This window comes from Myzus persicae, unplaced genomic scaffold, assembly GCF_001856785.1.
Source record: "Myzus persicae strain clone G006 unplaced genomic scaffold, MPER_G0061.0, whole genome shotgun sequence".
NCBI classification, from domain to species: Eukaryota; Metazoa; Arthropoda; class Insecta; order Hemiptera; family Aphididae; genus Myzus; species Myzus persicae.
The window spans coordinates 53,493-70,751 of record NW_019104444.1 but is presented as its reverse complement, the minus strand read 5'-3'; the positions used below and the strand labels follow the sequence as shown (position 1 = coordinate 70,751).

Genomic DNA, 17,259 nt, shown 5'->3' with positions numbered 1-17,259 from the left:
ATACACAGTTAACATGTTATTGAATTTTGCGGTGAAAGGATTTTCGAGTGAATTTCAAAACTATGATAAAAAAAATTAAGGCATTGTTAGGATAGATTTTTGAAAATGTTTGTTTTAACTAAGAAAAGGATTGAAAATGTAATACAAAATTCCTCGTAGTAGTTGTTAAAGAAAATTTTAAAAAAAATTTGAGTGTATATCCACAATATTTGTTTATGAGCGGTAGAATTTAAGATACAATTCGTAAAAATTACGAAAATTTGCAAATCATTTTGAGTTAGAAATTCATAAAAATGTTTTTTTTATATCTAAGATTCGAAAATATAATACAAGATTCTTCCTAAGTTTCCCAACATTTAACAAAAAAAAAAAGTTTACAGGAAACTCAAATTATTTTTTAGAAGCGTTTAAAGTTAGAAATTGGATATTCACCCGTAAATTAACAAATTCTCATATAGGTAACAATTTTATTTTTCATTGTTAATCAAAAACTGTTAATCGTAGGTGCTTAACATTTTTATCAAATGTGTATTTGAATATGTTTACTATTTTGAAATTTTATGTTCATTTTTAATAAAAAGTAAAAAATATTTAGAAGGGAACCTGAACAGATAATACGAAATTAGATTCCGGGTTAAATAAATTGTACGAATTGGTTCCCGATAAAAATTACTTTTCAACTATCATACGATCGAGTTGGCTCTCATATTACAAATTGGTAATCTTATATTCTTTTAAGATATTTTATTAGATTTTATGATGTCTAGGAAAGATTTTAAATATATCTGCTGAAAAAGAAAAGTTTATTTTTGAAAATATTAAAAAATTCAATAACTGCCAAGTTTTGAACTCAGAATCCGTCAAAAATATATGTTAATGTTATAAATGCATATACTTACCTAGTTAATTGTTCTGAAAATATTATTTATTGTCATCGACCTACTTATTATGATACCATAATTTTATTGATATTATTATTCTAATATTCTATTATTATTAGCATCGACAAACACATGATATAACATAGCGTATTAGCGCTCAATGTACATAATGTATATTAAATAGACCGACTATAGCAACGCCTCTAATCATAGGTGGCTACGCATTCTAGACAGTTCTAAGTCAGTATTAAATGGAAAGGCCATTTTTGTTGGTTTAATATATCATAATAACTTGGAAAATTAATTTAATGATTACTATTATAAGTATTATGTGAAAGCTCATTGGAACCAATATTCGGGTGTTACCTATAAAGAACCCAGGATCCTGAGGAACCTGAGGAACCAATTCATATGTTACCTGTAGACGACCCGGGAACCAACTAGATATTTGGGAACCAATAACTCGTATTAGTCCGTCAGAACTTATGATCAACCCTCCTCACCACAATCAACCTTCTGGAAAAACCTTTACCAATTCGGCAATTATTGTAGAGCAAAGCGACTTCTAATTTATTTTTGAATTCAAATCAGAATTACCAAGCCGAAGCCCACACCAATACACAGTATAGTTTCGAATTTTCGACCTGTACCTATTTTATCTTATCAGATATCGGCTAAATCACCTTACACGATAATGCATCAACATTTCACACGTTAGGACTTTGTTGACCGCGAAATAGACGTTTGGACGTTGTAAATAATGTGATATCGTAGTCACCTCGTTTAATTTTATTAAATTTTTTTCAATCTGTACAAACCGTTTTTACAGAGTTATGGAGTTATATTTCCGAATTCGGGAGTTATATATTTTCATCCACCCGTGCAATTTCGTATTGTAAATTATAACGTGTAAAAATGTTCAAAACGTTCAAATGATCAAAAACATTTATGTTATGACTAATGTGACACAACATATTGGATCTGAAAAAAAACCAAAACTTGTAAGTAGGCAATACTATAAATAATTGTTAACTATATAAAGGTGAAACTAGTGAAAGTAAAATCACAGCATCTAATAATTGGACAACTGACACAAACGTCACTAAATAAATCATTATTTAATAAAGATGTATTTATGTAATTATGTTAAGTGTAACATTTGTTACATCTTTGTATAATTTGTACACTAAATACACACCATAATATAATTCAGCAACACAACATATTAACACACTTGAGTACTTAGCACTTTTATACTTCATCCGCATTGTTACTTATTGTTGAAATAACACACGATAGTCATCATCAACACGATCGAACTCATCGATACGCAGGACCGTATTTACAATTTTTGCTCCCTGGATCAACTATAATTGTACGTCCCCCTCCCTACCGCCAAAAAATAGATCCACTTTTTTTTTTCTTAACACATTTTTAGTTATAATTCTTTAGTCATATAGTCATGGTAGTCAATCTACAACCGTGGATATGTTAAAATAATATTAATTATATTCCAGGTAGCACTTATCCGTTATTGTTGCACTACTAATTTCACAAGGGTCGTGTAGAACGAATTTTTTCCAAAAAAAAATTATTTATTGATACAATACAACACTGGGTTACAGCGGGGCCCGGCCGGCTCTAACAAGATCAATATTTGGCCGTCCGGTGCAAATGTCCCCACCATTGCACCCCCCCCCCCCCTAAATACGGCCCTGTCGATACGCTATTATTAACAGCAATCTTCCGACACAGGAAAATAGTATTTATAAAAAGGTGGATCAATAATTATTCTAGATTTGTAAACCAGACGCGTTGTTTTATGGGCAGAAACCCCATAGGTACCAGTGCAGAGTGCTCAAACCAGTCAAACCCACAGCTACGGAATAGGTACTATTACTACTTATTTATAATTATAAATCTTTCCCTGGATAACTTTAATATCGTAATAAGAGTCCCCCTGCCGAGTTACATAATATACAAAAGATTAAAATATTTTGTAACACTCATATCAATGGATTTTTTAAAACAAAAATACTTCAGAAATTACCTATTCCTGACCCGTGTACGCATATGTGAATATGTGATTGTATCTATACAGGGTAGGTACACAGAATGTATAGTAAAATATTAATTTGTTTGTTTATTTAACTGCCAGTTACACTTGTATTTAAATTAACAAGTTTTTTGTTATTGAAGACAAATTTTTGGGTACTTTATGTCGACAGTTATGATTCACATTTATAAATAATAAAGTCACAATATTAATTGTTGATCATAAATTAATATAAATCTATAAACAATGATGAAATATGACAATAGTCATACAAATTACAAGCTGTCGGCTGAATTGCTGACACAAACGTATGGCATTTTATTGTTTTTATTTCAATAATTATTTGTTGTTAATTATTAATTAGGTACCAGCTAGGGAGTTATTATTAGTACCAACTTACCATTATTATTACTTATTAGTCATTACATATTAGCCACAATTGTACTTTATTATTTGTCAGGTAATCAACGAAAAATTAATAGCACTTGTATAGTTGTATATCTTATAGGTATAGGCATTATATTATACCGGAATTTCGGATACAAGAAATAAATATCATCGCCCAAGTTTTAATTTATGAATAATATAGATTATATGTTTGTAGGTGTACAATATGTATACATTTATGTATATAGACGACTGTGAAAATATACATTTTATGCCGATGAATAATTTTTTTAATACATTATAATATTCAAAAACTTTTCGAAATCGCAAACTGTTGCGAACAAACAATACTACGCGTACGAGCGCATATTAATGTACTGATTTTAGTGACACTTGAAGTCATACCTATACAACTTAGATTTTCACATTGACTTTACAATCTCTAATACAACTACAATTTCATAACGGTATTATCAGTTTTACTTTTGGAATTCATATGAAAAAAAAATATATCATAATAAGAATACACCAAGCACAGGCTCATAATATTAATGAAATAAAACAAAAGAATAATGTTATTATTATATTATATCAGGTATTTGAATATGACATCGATTGAGACACCTACAATATTATTTATATAACTTAATACGAGACGCACATCATCGTAATAAATAATGGTATATAAATATACATATGACACATACACACATTTATATATAAATATAATATATATTTACAGCACATAATACATAGTATATAACACATACATAAGTATACATACGTCATTGGCGGCAGTACATAAAACATTATTATTGTTTAATTACTATACATACACACATACGACTGTAATGATATATATAATGCATTATATATATTATATAATATGTACAATTGATACCTATATTATATTTAATACGCGGTTGATCTCTGCTCGGTATAATTAACGATCTAAATTATATTATAATATTTATCTCTATTTATAGCTTAATGTCACTTAAAAACTATTATTCTCTTAAATCGAAACCACGACGTCAGCGGTATATAGGTTTAGGAATACCAGGCACAACATCTGTGGTAGGGGATGAGAATCGTGAGGGCGCGAGACCGGCACGACTGCACTTCATACGACAAGTTGTATTTCATCAAGTGCCTAATGGCTAATTGTATACTATGGTGTCGTATAGTGTAGGTACATATAATTGTACATCGTAATAGGTAAATATGACGTGCGTTCGTCTATAGGTAATATACACACCATCAAATATTAAATAGGAAAACATGTCCGCCGACAATACGGTACAATTTCGCAAAAATGGGTAATATTCGGTGTTGTGTACAAATGAGGATAGTTTTCACATTTTATTGTTTAAATACTAGAAAAAAAAAAATTACACAGAAGTATTTCTCAAGTAGTGATAGTACCTACATCACAATAAATAATGTGTTGTTGATTATAATACTCAAAATTGTTACGCTTTATAGAAATTACATTAAATTGTAGATTTTTAAACCAAAAAAAATTGTGAGCCAAAATTTCGATATTCAATACTACATGTACATATATTTCTTATAAAGTATACAAATTGTACTTGGAAGAATCATTTTGATATTGAATACAACTAGTGTATGCTATGTAAGAAAAGTGTTTGAATACATTTTAAATTCAAAATATTTCTACTTGAATATCATTCTAAGTATAATAAATAAATAATACATAATCGGATATTGCCGTAGACTTTGAGTAGATACTTTAGCACAACTATAGGTCGTTGAATGCTAGAGAGACTTCAGCTCCCACCCAAACTTAAAATTAGCAGCCCCCTATAAAAATGTGTAAAAAGCTTCAATCTAATACTCGAGTTCTCTTCGTTTTGATCATTTTATCTGGATACGGTTAATCAAATACCTAATGTCATTTTGACGTGTCCATGGAACACTTTAACCGTAATACGTAAGTACTAAAAAGGTTACTACTAAGGGCCTAAAAAGTATGATTATAGGATATTTGACTTCACGATAGTCGTGCGTCACAAGGACATATACTAAATATTATAGAGCTCGGATGAAACCAAAAAAGCATACAAGGGGAAAAATCTAGAAAACACTAAAAACTAAAAACGCGTTCGGAATGACGACGAAAATACAATTGAAAAAAAATATTATTTTATCCTACATATTATAAGGCTAATAGGTGGGTCCTCAACATTACCTAACAGTAAAAGGTCACTTCATGACATTCTCGGTTCTCAGGCGACGATTGAAAAAATATTGCGAAACTTTTCAATAAGAATCGAGAACAAGAAGAACTGTTTAATACCTGAGTACCAAAAAAGCCACCGGGAGCACTAACTTAATTAGCCTTAACTCGTACATAACAATATGTAACATGTCTCTGTAACACGCAGAAAAAAATTGTCACATTACATTATTATACATCAACAACAACACACTTACGAACTAAGTCTTAACAGTATAGGTATGATGATTATAATAAACACATGTGCGTACATTTTATAATTATTGTGAGAATTATCTCATGCAGCGCTTCAGATCGATATTAATATTATATAGTTGCAAGTATAACAATATTATTTCATTAAGTATACAAGAAAAATAATCTATCCATACGTACTTAATTTCCACAAATCGATAATTGCTATTATATTATAAGATAGTCTTTTTTATATAAAGTCTATTAAAAATCTATCAGCAGCAAACTTGAATTTATTTATCACTACATTTAAAGTAATACAAGTTACAATTTTACATCAAATCTTAGGACATGGATCAAAAATTACAAATTATATTTAAATACTGACATTGAGGGTATAATAAAAAAATAATAAAAACAATGATATTATATTATATGTGTTTACTGTGCCTCTCTATTGTTGACAATTAATATATTTCTGAAGTCAGTTGCTATACAGTTAAGTTTTTTTGGTAAGCAAATCTTATATTTTCATTACAATGATGAATTTTATTACATAGGTATAAAATGAAAATTATTCAAAAAATTAAAACGTTTCACAATAATATTATAGATGATCAGAATACTAAATGCGTATAATGTATACAGGAGGAAAAAAACCAGTAGATTATCTATGATAGGATTGAAAATGTTTGAATTAAAATATTAAATATCAGTTGAATGTCTTTTTAGCAACATGAGAATAATTCACAAAATATTACACAAAAAAAATATTATTGATGAAAAAATGTTGCCAAAAAAACATTTATTTTTCGAGCATTGTTAAAATAAATGCAAATTTAATTATTTTAGGTAAAAAATAAGTGACCTAACATTTTGTTACATAAAAAAAATAGAGTCATTACAATAATAATAACTGTAATTAATAAGTAAAACAAGATTTTCAACAAATATTTGTCAGAACTTCTCTATGGTGTTGTACACAAAAATTTGAAAATAAGTTAGGAGTAGGGGGTGATATATTTTACGTACATAAAATAAACTAAGATGACAAATAGCTAAGTAATAAAATAATAATTCACAACTAATCTTTGTTTCAATACATTTTCTTCTTATTACTTTTTTCAGTTTATCATTTGTTCATAAAAAATAAATAAGAAAAAATGTAGTCATGGGATTTGTTTTTAACAGATTATTATTTTCATATGAAGTCAATGACATATGTTAAAAGAAGATAGGTACAGTAATTCAAATTATTTACTGTTATTGTGGTACAAAAGGTGTAGTGAGTGTTCGTAGCATGTACGTACGCTTAATATATTGGCGGTTAATGTTTTTTGACGGTTTTCAACCGACGTTGAGGCTACCTTCGACCAATCAATCCATTAGAATTGTTTTGGTGTGCATTTGGCGATAACTCGAATTCCACTAACAACGGGAAATGATCTGAAAATTAAAATGTCATATATGAATTACAGCCATTGAAGTAACTGAAACTGAATGATGTGTTCCAAAAGATATTTACCAGATGGTATATGAGGATGTGGACAACCGAGTACTTTATTGTCTTTGAACCATTCAGGAGCTAATGGGCCGAGCAAACCGAGAGGCGTCATTGTCTGTCTAGTGTAGAAAATATAATCAATGATGCCTTTAAAGTTGAATCTAAAATATAAATTTTAAATATCAAAAAAAGATCAATGAAACTACATTTTCATATAACACACGTATAATTTGTAAATGGCATTATGTTTTCGTAAGCAGATGACAACTTAAAGGAATGCATAAACTCGTTGGGTCTATCGCATGTAGAAATTTTATGCAGAAGTGTCTTGTACTGCAGATCTTTAAAGTCTTGATGATCTGATGATACTTTACCAGCAGACAAAAATTCAATTACTCCTAAGTAAATAAAGGACAAATGAAAACAAATTAAAGTTAAATCCAATAATAATAAACACACAACTACACAAGTAAAAATAATTGTATACCGGAGTCAGGCAACGAATTGAAATCCCCACACAATAACAGCTGTATTGGAGGTTGATGGTGATTCACATTACGGTAATTGCGATTAGCATCTTCCAGTATAGTATTCAGTTCATTTGATAACATCATGATTTGTATGAGCTTGACATCACAAAATTCAGGATCCCAATGTATGTGTGCGGTGCAAACAAGTATGGGCTGTTGGACTTCAGACGGCAGAGCTAAATAACAATGTATACTTAGTAAATTGTATGCACTCCAGCTTATAATATTTACACAATAATGCAAATTTAATTTTAAACATTTACAGTATTGTTAGAAAATGGCAGGTGCAGGTAACCAAACTAAATTAATGTGGTTAAACATTTTTTTACTATTTTTTATTCACAAGTATTCACCTACATTTATATTAAGTTATATTTATTTTATACATTTATATTCATATTACTGCTTGTAACTCATCAGTTGTCAACAAGAAACAATCTTAAATTCCAAGTAAAAAATAATATTATTTTTTTAGATTTCTGAAAAATGTTATAAAAATTTAATAAAAAATTCAATAATTTGTCAAATAGAATTTTATTGTTTTACTTAAATTTCATATTTTAATTTATACAGCAGTTATACATACTATTTAATGTTTAAACATGACAGCAAAGACAATACCTACCTAAAATCAAGCAGCTAAATTCTTCACTACTTCACAACTATCTACTTTGCTCCTATGTATTAATTGTTTTACGAATAAGAAATATACGTGTTTATTTATAAAATAAAATCCATAGGGAAATAAGATATGTTTAACAGTGAAGTAGGTTTTTTTTTCACAGTGCTGATGTCTCACCTGATGATTAATGATGAAACATATGTTTTGTTCAATGAATGTGAACTTGAAAACTCTTAAGCTATATTCGTAAGATATCACAGTGAACTGGTATTGTAGAAATAAACATTGTACAACGTTGAATATTATCGTATATAAATATATTAAAAGAAAAAAATATGTATAATAATTATAAGTAACATTTAAATTAATGAACATTAATAATTTCAATACAAAATAAACAGTGTGTATAAACCGCAGATGATTGCACACGGGTAGGCCATTAAATATTTCTGATCGGAGTTGCCGAACATGGCAACAAACACCCTGGCTGCATTCATACTGCTCCAGACCACAGCTGCCAACACGATGATGGCGCCAAATATGTTCTTGAGGTTAACGAACACGGCAAGCAACGCCACCAGTACAACAGGTGTAAAAGAGTATCCCAGAACAGAAAACGTGGACGTCAATGTGACTTCTGACGAATCAGTCATGGCCCAGAGTAAGCCATACATGCACACTGATGTTAACACGGCCAATCCGTATATGTAGCTGAACATTAGCTTGCCACCGGCCAACAGTAGTAACGATGTGTACGTCAGGTACAAAGCAATAGGTCCAATCACGTCATAATCACCAAGCACGACACCACACTTGCCAGTCGGGTCCAGCGAGTGCATCAGGCGAATGATAATTTTGTTGAGGTCAATGCCGAGCTCTTCAAGTAGAGGAGGTTCGTCTTCCTCACCGGTAAAGTTCGTAGTAGGTGCAGGCTGCCATGACGAGGCCCCTGGCTGGTTCAACTGGGCTGGTTGCGAATAGCTGTCAAAACTCTGATCGTAGTTGGAATACGAACCGGCGTGGAAGTTGAGATTGTCGTCGGACACGAAGTACGAGTTGTCCGGGTAGTATTGATTGGGGTTCATGGTTATCTTCGGCCAAAGACTTATATAATTTTGGTGTGGGGATCACAGATGAAACGAACACACTCCGCGAGCGGACCGCTAAAGATGTATCGGAATCGGTGACATGACATACCACATACGCGATCCAGAAACGGCGATTGTAGCGTAGGATACACAAAAAATTGTCGAATAACAAATTAACAACACGATAATAGATAACGTGTGCGTATTCGATGATAACAAACAGGGTAGCCATGCGCGGCGACGAAAACGTCGTGACGTACAAAACCGGATCGACGGGAGACTGCGATGTTCGTTGATCTTCCGCCGGCTTTGGTGTCGAAATATTTATCAATATTAATTATTATATTATTATCTTTAAACGGGTTTATCGTTAATCGGATTAGGTGGTAGGTACTACGCGAAACGACTAAACGAGATGCGGCAATTTCGGCACAAAGTATTGTGCAAGGTGGATTTCCGGTTTTCGGTCTGTGTGCGGGATGAAGATAATAACGGTTTCGCAGGTGGCCGGACTCGCGATTTTGATCTTTTTTTTGCTAAACGTTTAGGATTTAGACCGGCCACTGCAAATTCGGTGGATATCGACCGCAGGTGTCGGAGAAATCAGACACGAATACAATCGTTTTTTTAAATTTATTAAACTACTATTTTTGTCGCGAAATATATACGTGAAAAAAACCCGTTTGCGAGGCACACGGTATATTTAAATGAATAATATAATATTAGCAGGTTAAACTATCTCCAAATATCGACCGAAATCCGTCAATACGTGTTGCCATTTAGATGATTTAATCCCCGAACGTCGCATGGTACATAAAATATTAATATACATATAATACTGTGACCATTAGTAAAAAAAAGTACATTTTAAATCTTAGCTCCTCTATCATGTAAATACGTTATTTATATTATGTATAAATGTATAATATACAAGTATAGTAGTGGTTCATTCATATTCTAGTGAAAAAACATTGTATGGTACTAAATAATAAATAGGTACCTAATGTTCTACTACTAATATGCATGGTGCATAAACGTATTAGGTCAAACCATATATGAATAATTAAATAGTGAAAAATAATTATATTATTAAAATGTAGCATATTTGAAAAAAGGGAATAATGCTATGAACTTATCACAATCGTTAAGGACATTATAATAATTTATAGGACCAAAAAAGTAATTCTGCTCACCATATTATACATATTATGACACACAATACACATAGGGCATATACGCGTAAGCCTTACTGCGGGGTAGGAAGAGCTTATTAGAAGCTCTGCTAATCTTTGATCATATTTAGTACATTTTACTCGATCACATCACGAGGGTGATTTTTTATTATTGTAATACGCTTATTTACACCGCACACAGCGATTACCGAAGCATTGGTGAGTGAGACAAATTTACTATATCATAAAATAAACACTTATTATTATAGTATATGACATACGCGAGGCACACATTTTACTCTTTCCGTCCGAAATACATCGAAGCCAGAATGAAACCACCAAACACGCATGCCAATAATATAAAATATACGTACATTATGTATTATGTATACCGACACGACGACGATAACATTATTAATCGCACACGACGAAGTGTTATGATTTATAACGAGCGTATAATACACCTCATCGCGTGTTCGGGAAACGCAAAAACAAAATATTACATGCTTCGGCATTCACACGCGCGACGAATTCGAATACGTCCAGATATCCAGTCGCGACATCATGACCATATTATAATGATAATGGTATTAATATACAGACATACTGCAGTGTCGAGTTTAAGAGGGAATAGCGAAATTTGCGAATGTTTTAAAACGTCGGAGTGCAGGCGAGATTTTATACATTTAAAATAAGTATATAAGTAGTTTATAATAGGTGTAGTTACCTTCTAGATAATATTAAAATAATATGTCAATATTTACAAAAAGATAGTATAGAGTGCAGATATCTATTTAGTATCTACGTGCCGATATTACTTTGATATCGACAGTTACTACGTGGCGTCGTTTTCAATCCATTAGGACAATATGTTTAATGTCGGATATATATGAGAATTGTAATCGAAATTTGGCTGCATAAGTTGTCGTCAGGGGAATGCACACGGTGAGTATCATTCCCCCCTTAAGCTTATTTTTGTCGTATAAACTATATGATAAAGCAATGAAAATATATATAACGTGGTCTGAAAGTAGTCAAAAATTCATAACCCCCCCCCCCCCTTTAAAAAGGCTGAGCACACCACTGGCCGTCGTGTTTATAAATGTATGATACTAAAATACGTAAGTTATAATTTATTTTATTAAAAATATTCCATATAGGATTTTTATAGAGATCAAGGGAGGGATCAAAGTAAATATATTACACATTTAACAAATTCATAAAAATCTTAAATATAATCCAAAGCCCCAGAGAAATTGTTGGTTGGTAGGGGGAAAACCCCTTCACCGCCCCCACTGCGTAAGCCATTTTTTTTCTCGTATCATACACGTGTGTGTTTGTGTTTATAATACATAATATATTACCAACAATTTACACACCAGTTTGCAAGACACCTACAGCTGCAAGCAGGGTGAAAAATAAAAAAATATTATTTTAACATAATAATAGCCAAGCATTTAATGTGTACGGGCTAGTGATGTAAAAAGAAAATTCCCAGGAAACAAATGTGTATATTTGTTATTATTTACATACATTTTGTTGTGATAAAATAGCAATAATATGAATCCTAAACTAGCGCACAAATATTAAATATTATCACTACCTCCGACACATTAATTATGATAAAAACCAAATATTTAAATTAATAAAACGTGTGTAGTATATTTTTAAGTTCATGAAATATATTGTTAAAAATTCGAAGAATATTTCTAATTTTTACACATATTAAGTAAAAATGTAAGCTTTATAAAAAAATAAAATTTAATTTACAGCAATTTCTCCTAGGAAATTTCTTGAAAACTTATTAAATTTCTGAAATTCTACATCACTGGTTCTGGCCATTGGATGAAAGCAGGGATGGGGAGCTAGTAGTGAAGTGCTGCTGTAAATGTGTTGTAGACCACTATAGAACAGCAGGTTAAATATGATAAAGATTTCCAAAAAAAAAGAGTTTAGCGAAAAAACGAAAAAGTATAGGCGCACGACTGTTATACCTAAATAAAATATGTATTTATATATTATATATTAAAAGCAAACCGCGAGGAGATCGTCAGAACGTCAAATTCGATTCTGTAACACGAGATATCACAGACAATATACGGGATTGGAATCATGCAGTTCTGGTGACTGTAAGGAAGGGATAAAATTGGGGGAGGAACCGCAGGCCCAGATTTTTCAAAGAGCCTACCTGGATTTTTGGATCAACTCAAATTTATATTCAAAAAGGTAATTAATAAAGTTAATATTAAGGTCTGCATTGTTCAAGGGCCATTTTTGATGTTGACTGTTTCATACGTTTAGCATAAACATTAAAAATTGCCTGAAAAGATATATAGAATAATAATCCAGTGCTACGCTGACCAAGTAACAATATGTATCGTAGTAGATACTTTTTCCGTATTGATGGACTACGCACATCTTCTGATCGGTCAGTAAAATGTTTATTATATATGAGTATGATAACTCCATAAAACGGAATAATACCCATGTCAAGCAATGGCGGTCAGCTGTGTATCACATACATGTTATCATACCATATTAATACATTTATTGCTCCACTCAGAATCTAAAATTTTGGTTTGAAACTTATGCGTAGGTGTGTAAAAATTGTAGTTCCCACACTTTAACTCCTAAATGAACATACCGGCAGCCAAACAACTAGGTAATCCAGTTGACTCCACAGTCCAAAACAGTCAGATATTTTATCTCCACGGCTCCACTCAGTCCCTGGCTGCAATTATGTTGTAAGGGGTGAGGAGTCATGGACAGATATAAATAATAAATGATAGCTGAGACCTTTCTATGTACGTCCATCTTATTGTAATAGATTACATAATTTTTTTTAACGTATGACTCGTAATTAGGTAATAATTAAACGAATTAGCGCCCGTGCAGCACTGTCTCGAACATATAATGTACTTGGCTGTTAATACAATAAATAATCTTACTCGAGACACGCTTGTCGTTGCAGTGTGTATACTTGAGAGTGGAATTAAATAATCGTTTTCTCAATTTTATTATTTCGTTCATACAAACTATATAGGTTGGTACGACGACGACCACCGCGGCACATATATGATAAATAATAATAATTATACGTTCTATATATTCGTTAAATTGCGTATTATGTATAATAATACATTATCTCTACTGCATCATTGCGATTTCACGCTGAACAATTAAAATTAATTTCTTACGCCGCGGAGACAACTATATTATGGTCTACTTACGCGTGTACCGATTAACACCTACGACAGATTATAATGTATTATAGCTATGTATTTTGTGATAGCATGTGCATTGTACGCAATTCGAAGAAATCAATGTAATAAAAGCGATCGGTCAGTTGCATTCTTGATGGCAACGGAAATTTCGATTTTTAACAAACGCATTGTGGTGCAGTGTTTGAGTTTATATTGGACAAGCATAGAGAGACGTAGATTTTTTTGATTTGTTTTGTGTCGTACAACACAATCTATTGCATCCGAAACGTGTGGTAGCGCGCCTCGAGATGTGACGACAGCGGGATGAAAACCAGACGATCCCAAGGCACTATACTACAATACGCACATTGAAAAGAAAGCATTTTTTTATAAATACGCATGTGTATACATGTGATATATCATATATATGTGTATGAGGATATGCATTATAACCACGGTTATCTACAACGTGTAGATAACCGTGATTATAACGTACCTATTAGGGTTTTTAAAATCAAATTGCGTTCATACACAACTATATCATTATAACGATCATTATAAAAATATAATACATCATTTTCTACGTATTATTTTAAAGGAGTGCGCGATTGAAACCGAAATCATTGTAGTAAGTATATTATTATAATATACGCTCTTATTATTGGAAATTACGTCAAAATACGCGTGGCTTATAAAATATAATATATACCTACCTGTCCTACCTATACTCAGGCTCAGTGTCCGTCCGGAGCAATATATTGACCTATTCAATTGCTAATGACGACCCCAGGGCCCTACTGACTTTCACTTATTATTATCATTATACACGTCGTCTCCGCGCCGATCATAATACTATTATATTATTATTATTATTATTACTATTATTATTATATGGGAGGTATATAATACGCACATAGTATATAGTACTAAGTAATATATATATATAAACGAGTTAACGATTCTATTGATCATCGTCGTCAAGCGAGTATTATCCTACATAATTATTCCAAACTATATATTATATATATAATAAACACATTCGAGTTAACGGGCGAGCATATTATAAATATCTATACATGATGTACAGAATATACACTACTATATATATATATATATATTTAATGCATGGGTATGTGCGTGTGTGTGCGTGTTGGCAATAACGCGCACGTATATAATATATATAATGGGCGTTATCGACTTATCGTAGCGCGAAATCTTTTTCTTATATCCTTGAAATGAGTATATTATACGAGCGTGGAAAATATATATGTATTTACCTATAATACGCCAATATGCGTGTGTGTGTGCGTGAGTTTGTAATACGGCGAGTTAAATCGAAACACGATGATAAACGTTTATTGCGACCGCGATGAGGCCTATATTTTACGCGTGTCTTCATTGCACGCGAAACGAACGCGAGAATTATGAATATTCCGTTTGCAATCGTACATCAAAACGTTGTTCATTAATATGCAAGTACCTACATATTTTAATACACAGAGTAGGTATACGTGAACGGACGTACTTTTAATATAACCGGTGCATATGCATTATACTTCTCGTATAGTGTGTGTGTGTGTGTGTGTGTGTGTGTGTGTGTGTGTGTGTGTGTGTGTGTGTGTGTGTGTGTGTGTTTGTGTGTTTGTGTGTGTGTGCATCTACATTTATATACGTATCAATATCTGCACTCTGCAGCCAGACGAGACTAATATATACGCGCTGTACATAAATAATACATTTATACGTATTGGAACATATAGGAAATCCACAGCTGGCGCAGTCGACTTACAGTTTTCCCATGCGGTTTCGTTGGTTTTCAACAAGGCGGCCAGACCGATGTTGTCTCTGGGCATCACTCGGTTGAGCATGTCGTCCGAACCACTTGAATTGGCCATCGCCAGTTGATTGAATTCTATCAGATGTTCTTTGATTAATGTAAATCTAGAAAAAAATACGCGGATGGTTAATCAGTGTATATACACTTAAGACACATTTCAAAGAACAAACATAATTTGATTTATTGACTGATTAAAAACAATTAATATAATATATAGGTAAGTGCCTATACTTGAGGTACAAGACATTATTATTACCATAGCATATAGATATAGCATCAGCCTGCGAATTGTGTACACAAGATCGTGGACTATATGTCTATAAGTAATTTAATCTAACTATATACAGGCACTTGTTTTCTGAATACGAATAAAACTTAAATTTATTGCCTTTATTGAGCCATATAACATTGTGCACAATAACGAGTTAACTACTTTAACTGCCAAAAATGGGGTTTAATCGAATATAAAATATGTATAAACTATAGTTTATAACGCAAAAGATAGGAACTATATATATATAAAATTACCAGATACATAATATGAAAAAATACTTAATATTATGCTCATATTTGAAAAAGGTCTAACGTTGCAGAATGATATTTGTTTTTGAATTATAAATTGGTTAAATAATATAGTATACAATATATACACACATACATATATATAAGTTTAATAATATCTAAGCATAAGTTTATGTTTTATATAATACATTATGTCTAAATTAGGTATACAGCGACCGTTCCAATCGGTTTTACTATTTCTACGCCAACCTCTTTAGTAGTCAACTGCAGAAGCGTTACAACACATTATTGTACACGTTGGTGGCAAATCGAACAGTTAAAACTCGTTTTCGTACAGCTGTATAACAATGCCCCTAAAATTGCAAGTACGCCACTGCCAGCAGTAGAAGACGGCAAGAACAAGGTGATTTTTAAGACCCTGTAAAACCACGTGATCTTAAAAATTATTAACGGCCGAATCATTTTTATGAATAATTTACACACATACACAGGGTGATCATACCAACACATGATAAAGCGATTATTTTTAATAGCTAACACTCATTATTACCTATATTGGAAAGCATATAAGTTTATGAAAATATTGTTATACTTCCACGGTTATATTTTTTTAAATATTTTACTTTAATGAATGCAGCATACATTTTATTTCATAACATTCCGAAGTAGAATACATATTTCTGAGAACTTTATACCTAACATAAAATCGAATTTCAAACAAGCATACCTATAGCGAATTAATTACAAATAAAGCCCAGATTTGTATGCAAAAAATATATTAGAATATATGCACATTTTTAAGCACACAAAGTTTCAAAGAATATAAATATACAAATACTTGGAAAATGCTGTAGTTTTAACAAAAAGTGTAAAAAATATAATATAGGTTTTTTATACTTTTTAAGATACCTAATGAGTGTTTACTATATTAACTGTTAAAATAATCGCCCAATATACTGTATTATGTTAAACAATAGTAATAACTTATACAGTGGGGTTCGACACTGATTCAAAGTTGTGTTC

At 31.6% G+C, this 17,259-nt stretch overlaps 2 protein-coding genes across 2 annotated transcripts in view; both read right to left on the bottom strand.

The window, feature by feature from the left end:
• Positions 1–7,091: 7,091 nt before the first annotated feature.
• Positions 7,092–17,259, bottom strand: part of LOC111042187 (CCR4-NOT transcription complex subunit 6-like) — a 56,043-nt gene continuing 45,875 nt past the window's right edge. The window contains exons 9-13 of the mRNA XM_022326713.1: positions 15,667–15,818; positions 7,750–7,968; positions 7,486–7,660; positions 7,284–7,423; positions 7,092–7,204 (exon numbers count right to left, since the gene is read on the bottom strand). Coding sequence (XP_022182405.1) covers positions 7,122–7,204; positions 7,284–7,423; positions 7,486–7,660; positions 7,750–7,968; positions 15,667–15,818 — 769 coding nt within the window. The 3' untranslated portion in view covers positions 7,092–7,121. The remainder of the gene's footprint in view (positions 7,205–7,283; positions 7,424–7,485; positions 7,661–7,749; positions 7,969–15,666; positions 15,819–17,259) is intronic.
• LOC111042189 (protein YIPF5) lies at positions 8,715–9,685 on the bottom strand. The gene has a single exon (XM_022326715.1). It carries the CDS (start codon positions 9,497–9,499, stop codon positions 8,798–8,800), a length of 702 nt encoding a protein of 233 aa, XP_022182407.1. The 5' UTR covers positions 9,500–9,685; the 3' UTR covers positions 8,715–8,797.

Bases quoted from the DNA above. Each gene is read 5' to 3' on its own strand.
- LOC111042189 (XM_022326715.1), bottom strand. From the start codon at position 9,499: ATGAACCCCAATCAATACTACCCGGACAACTCGTACTTCGTGTCCGAC.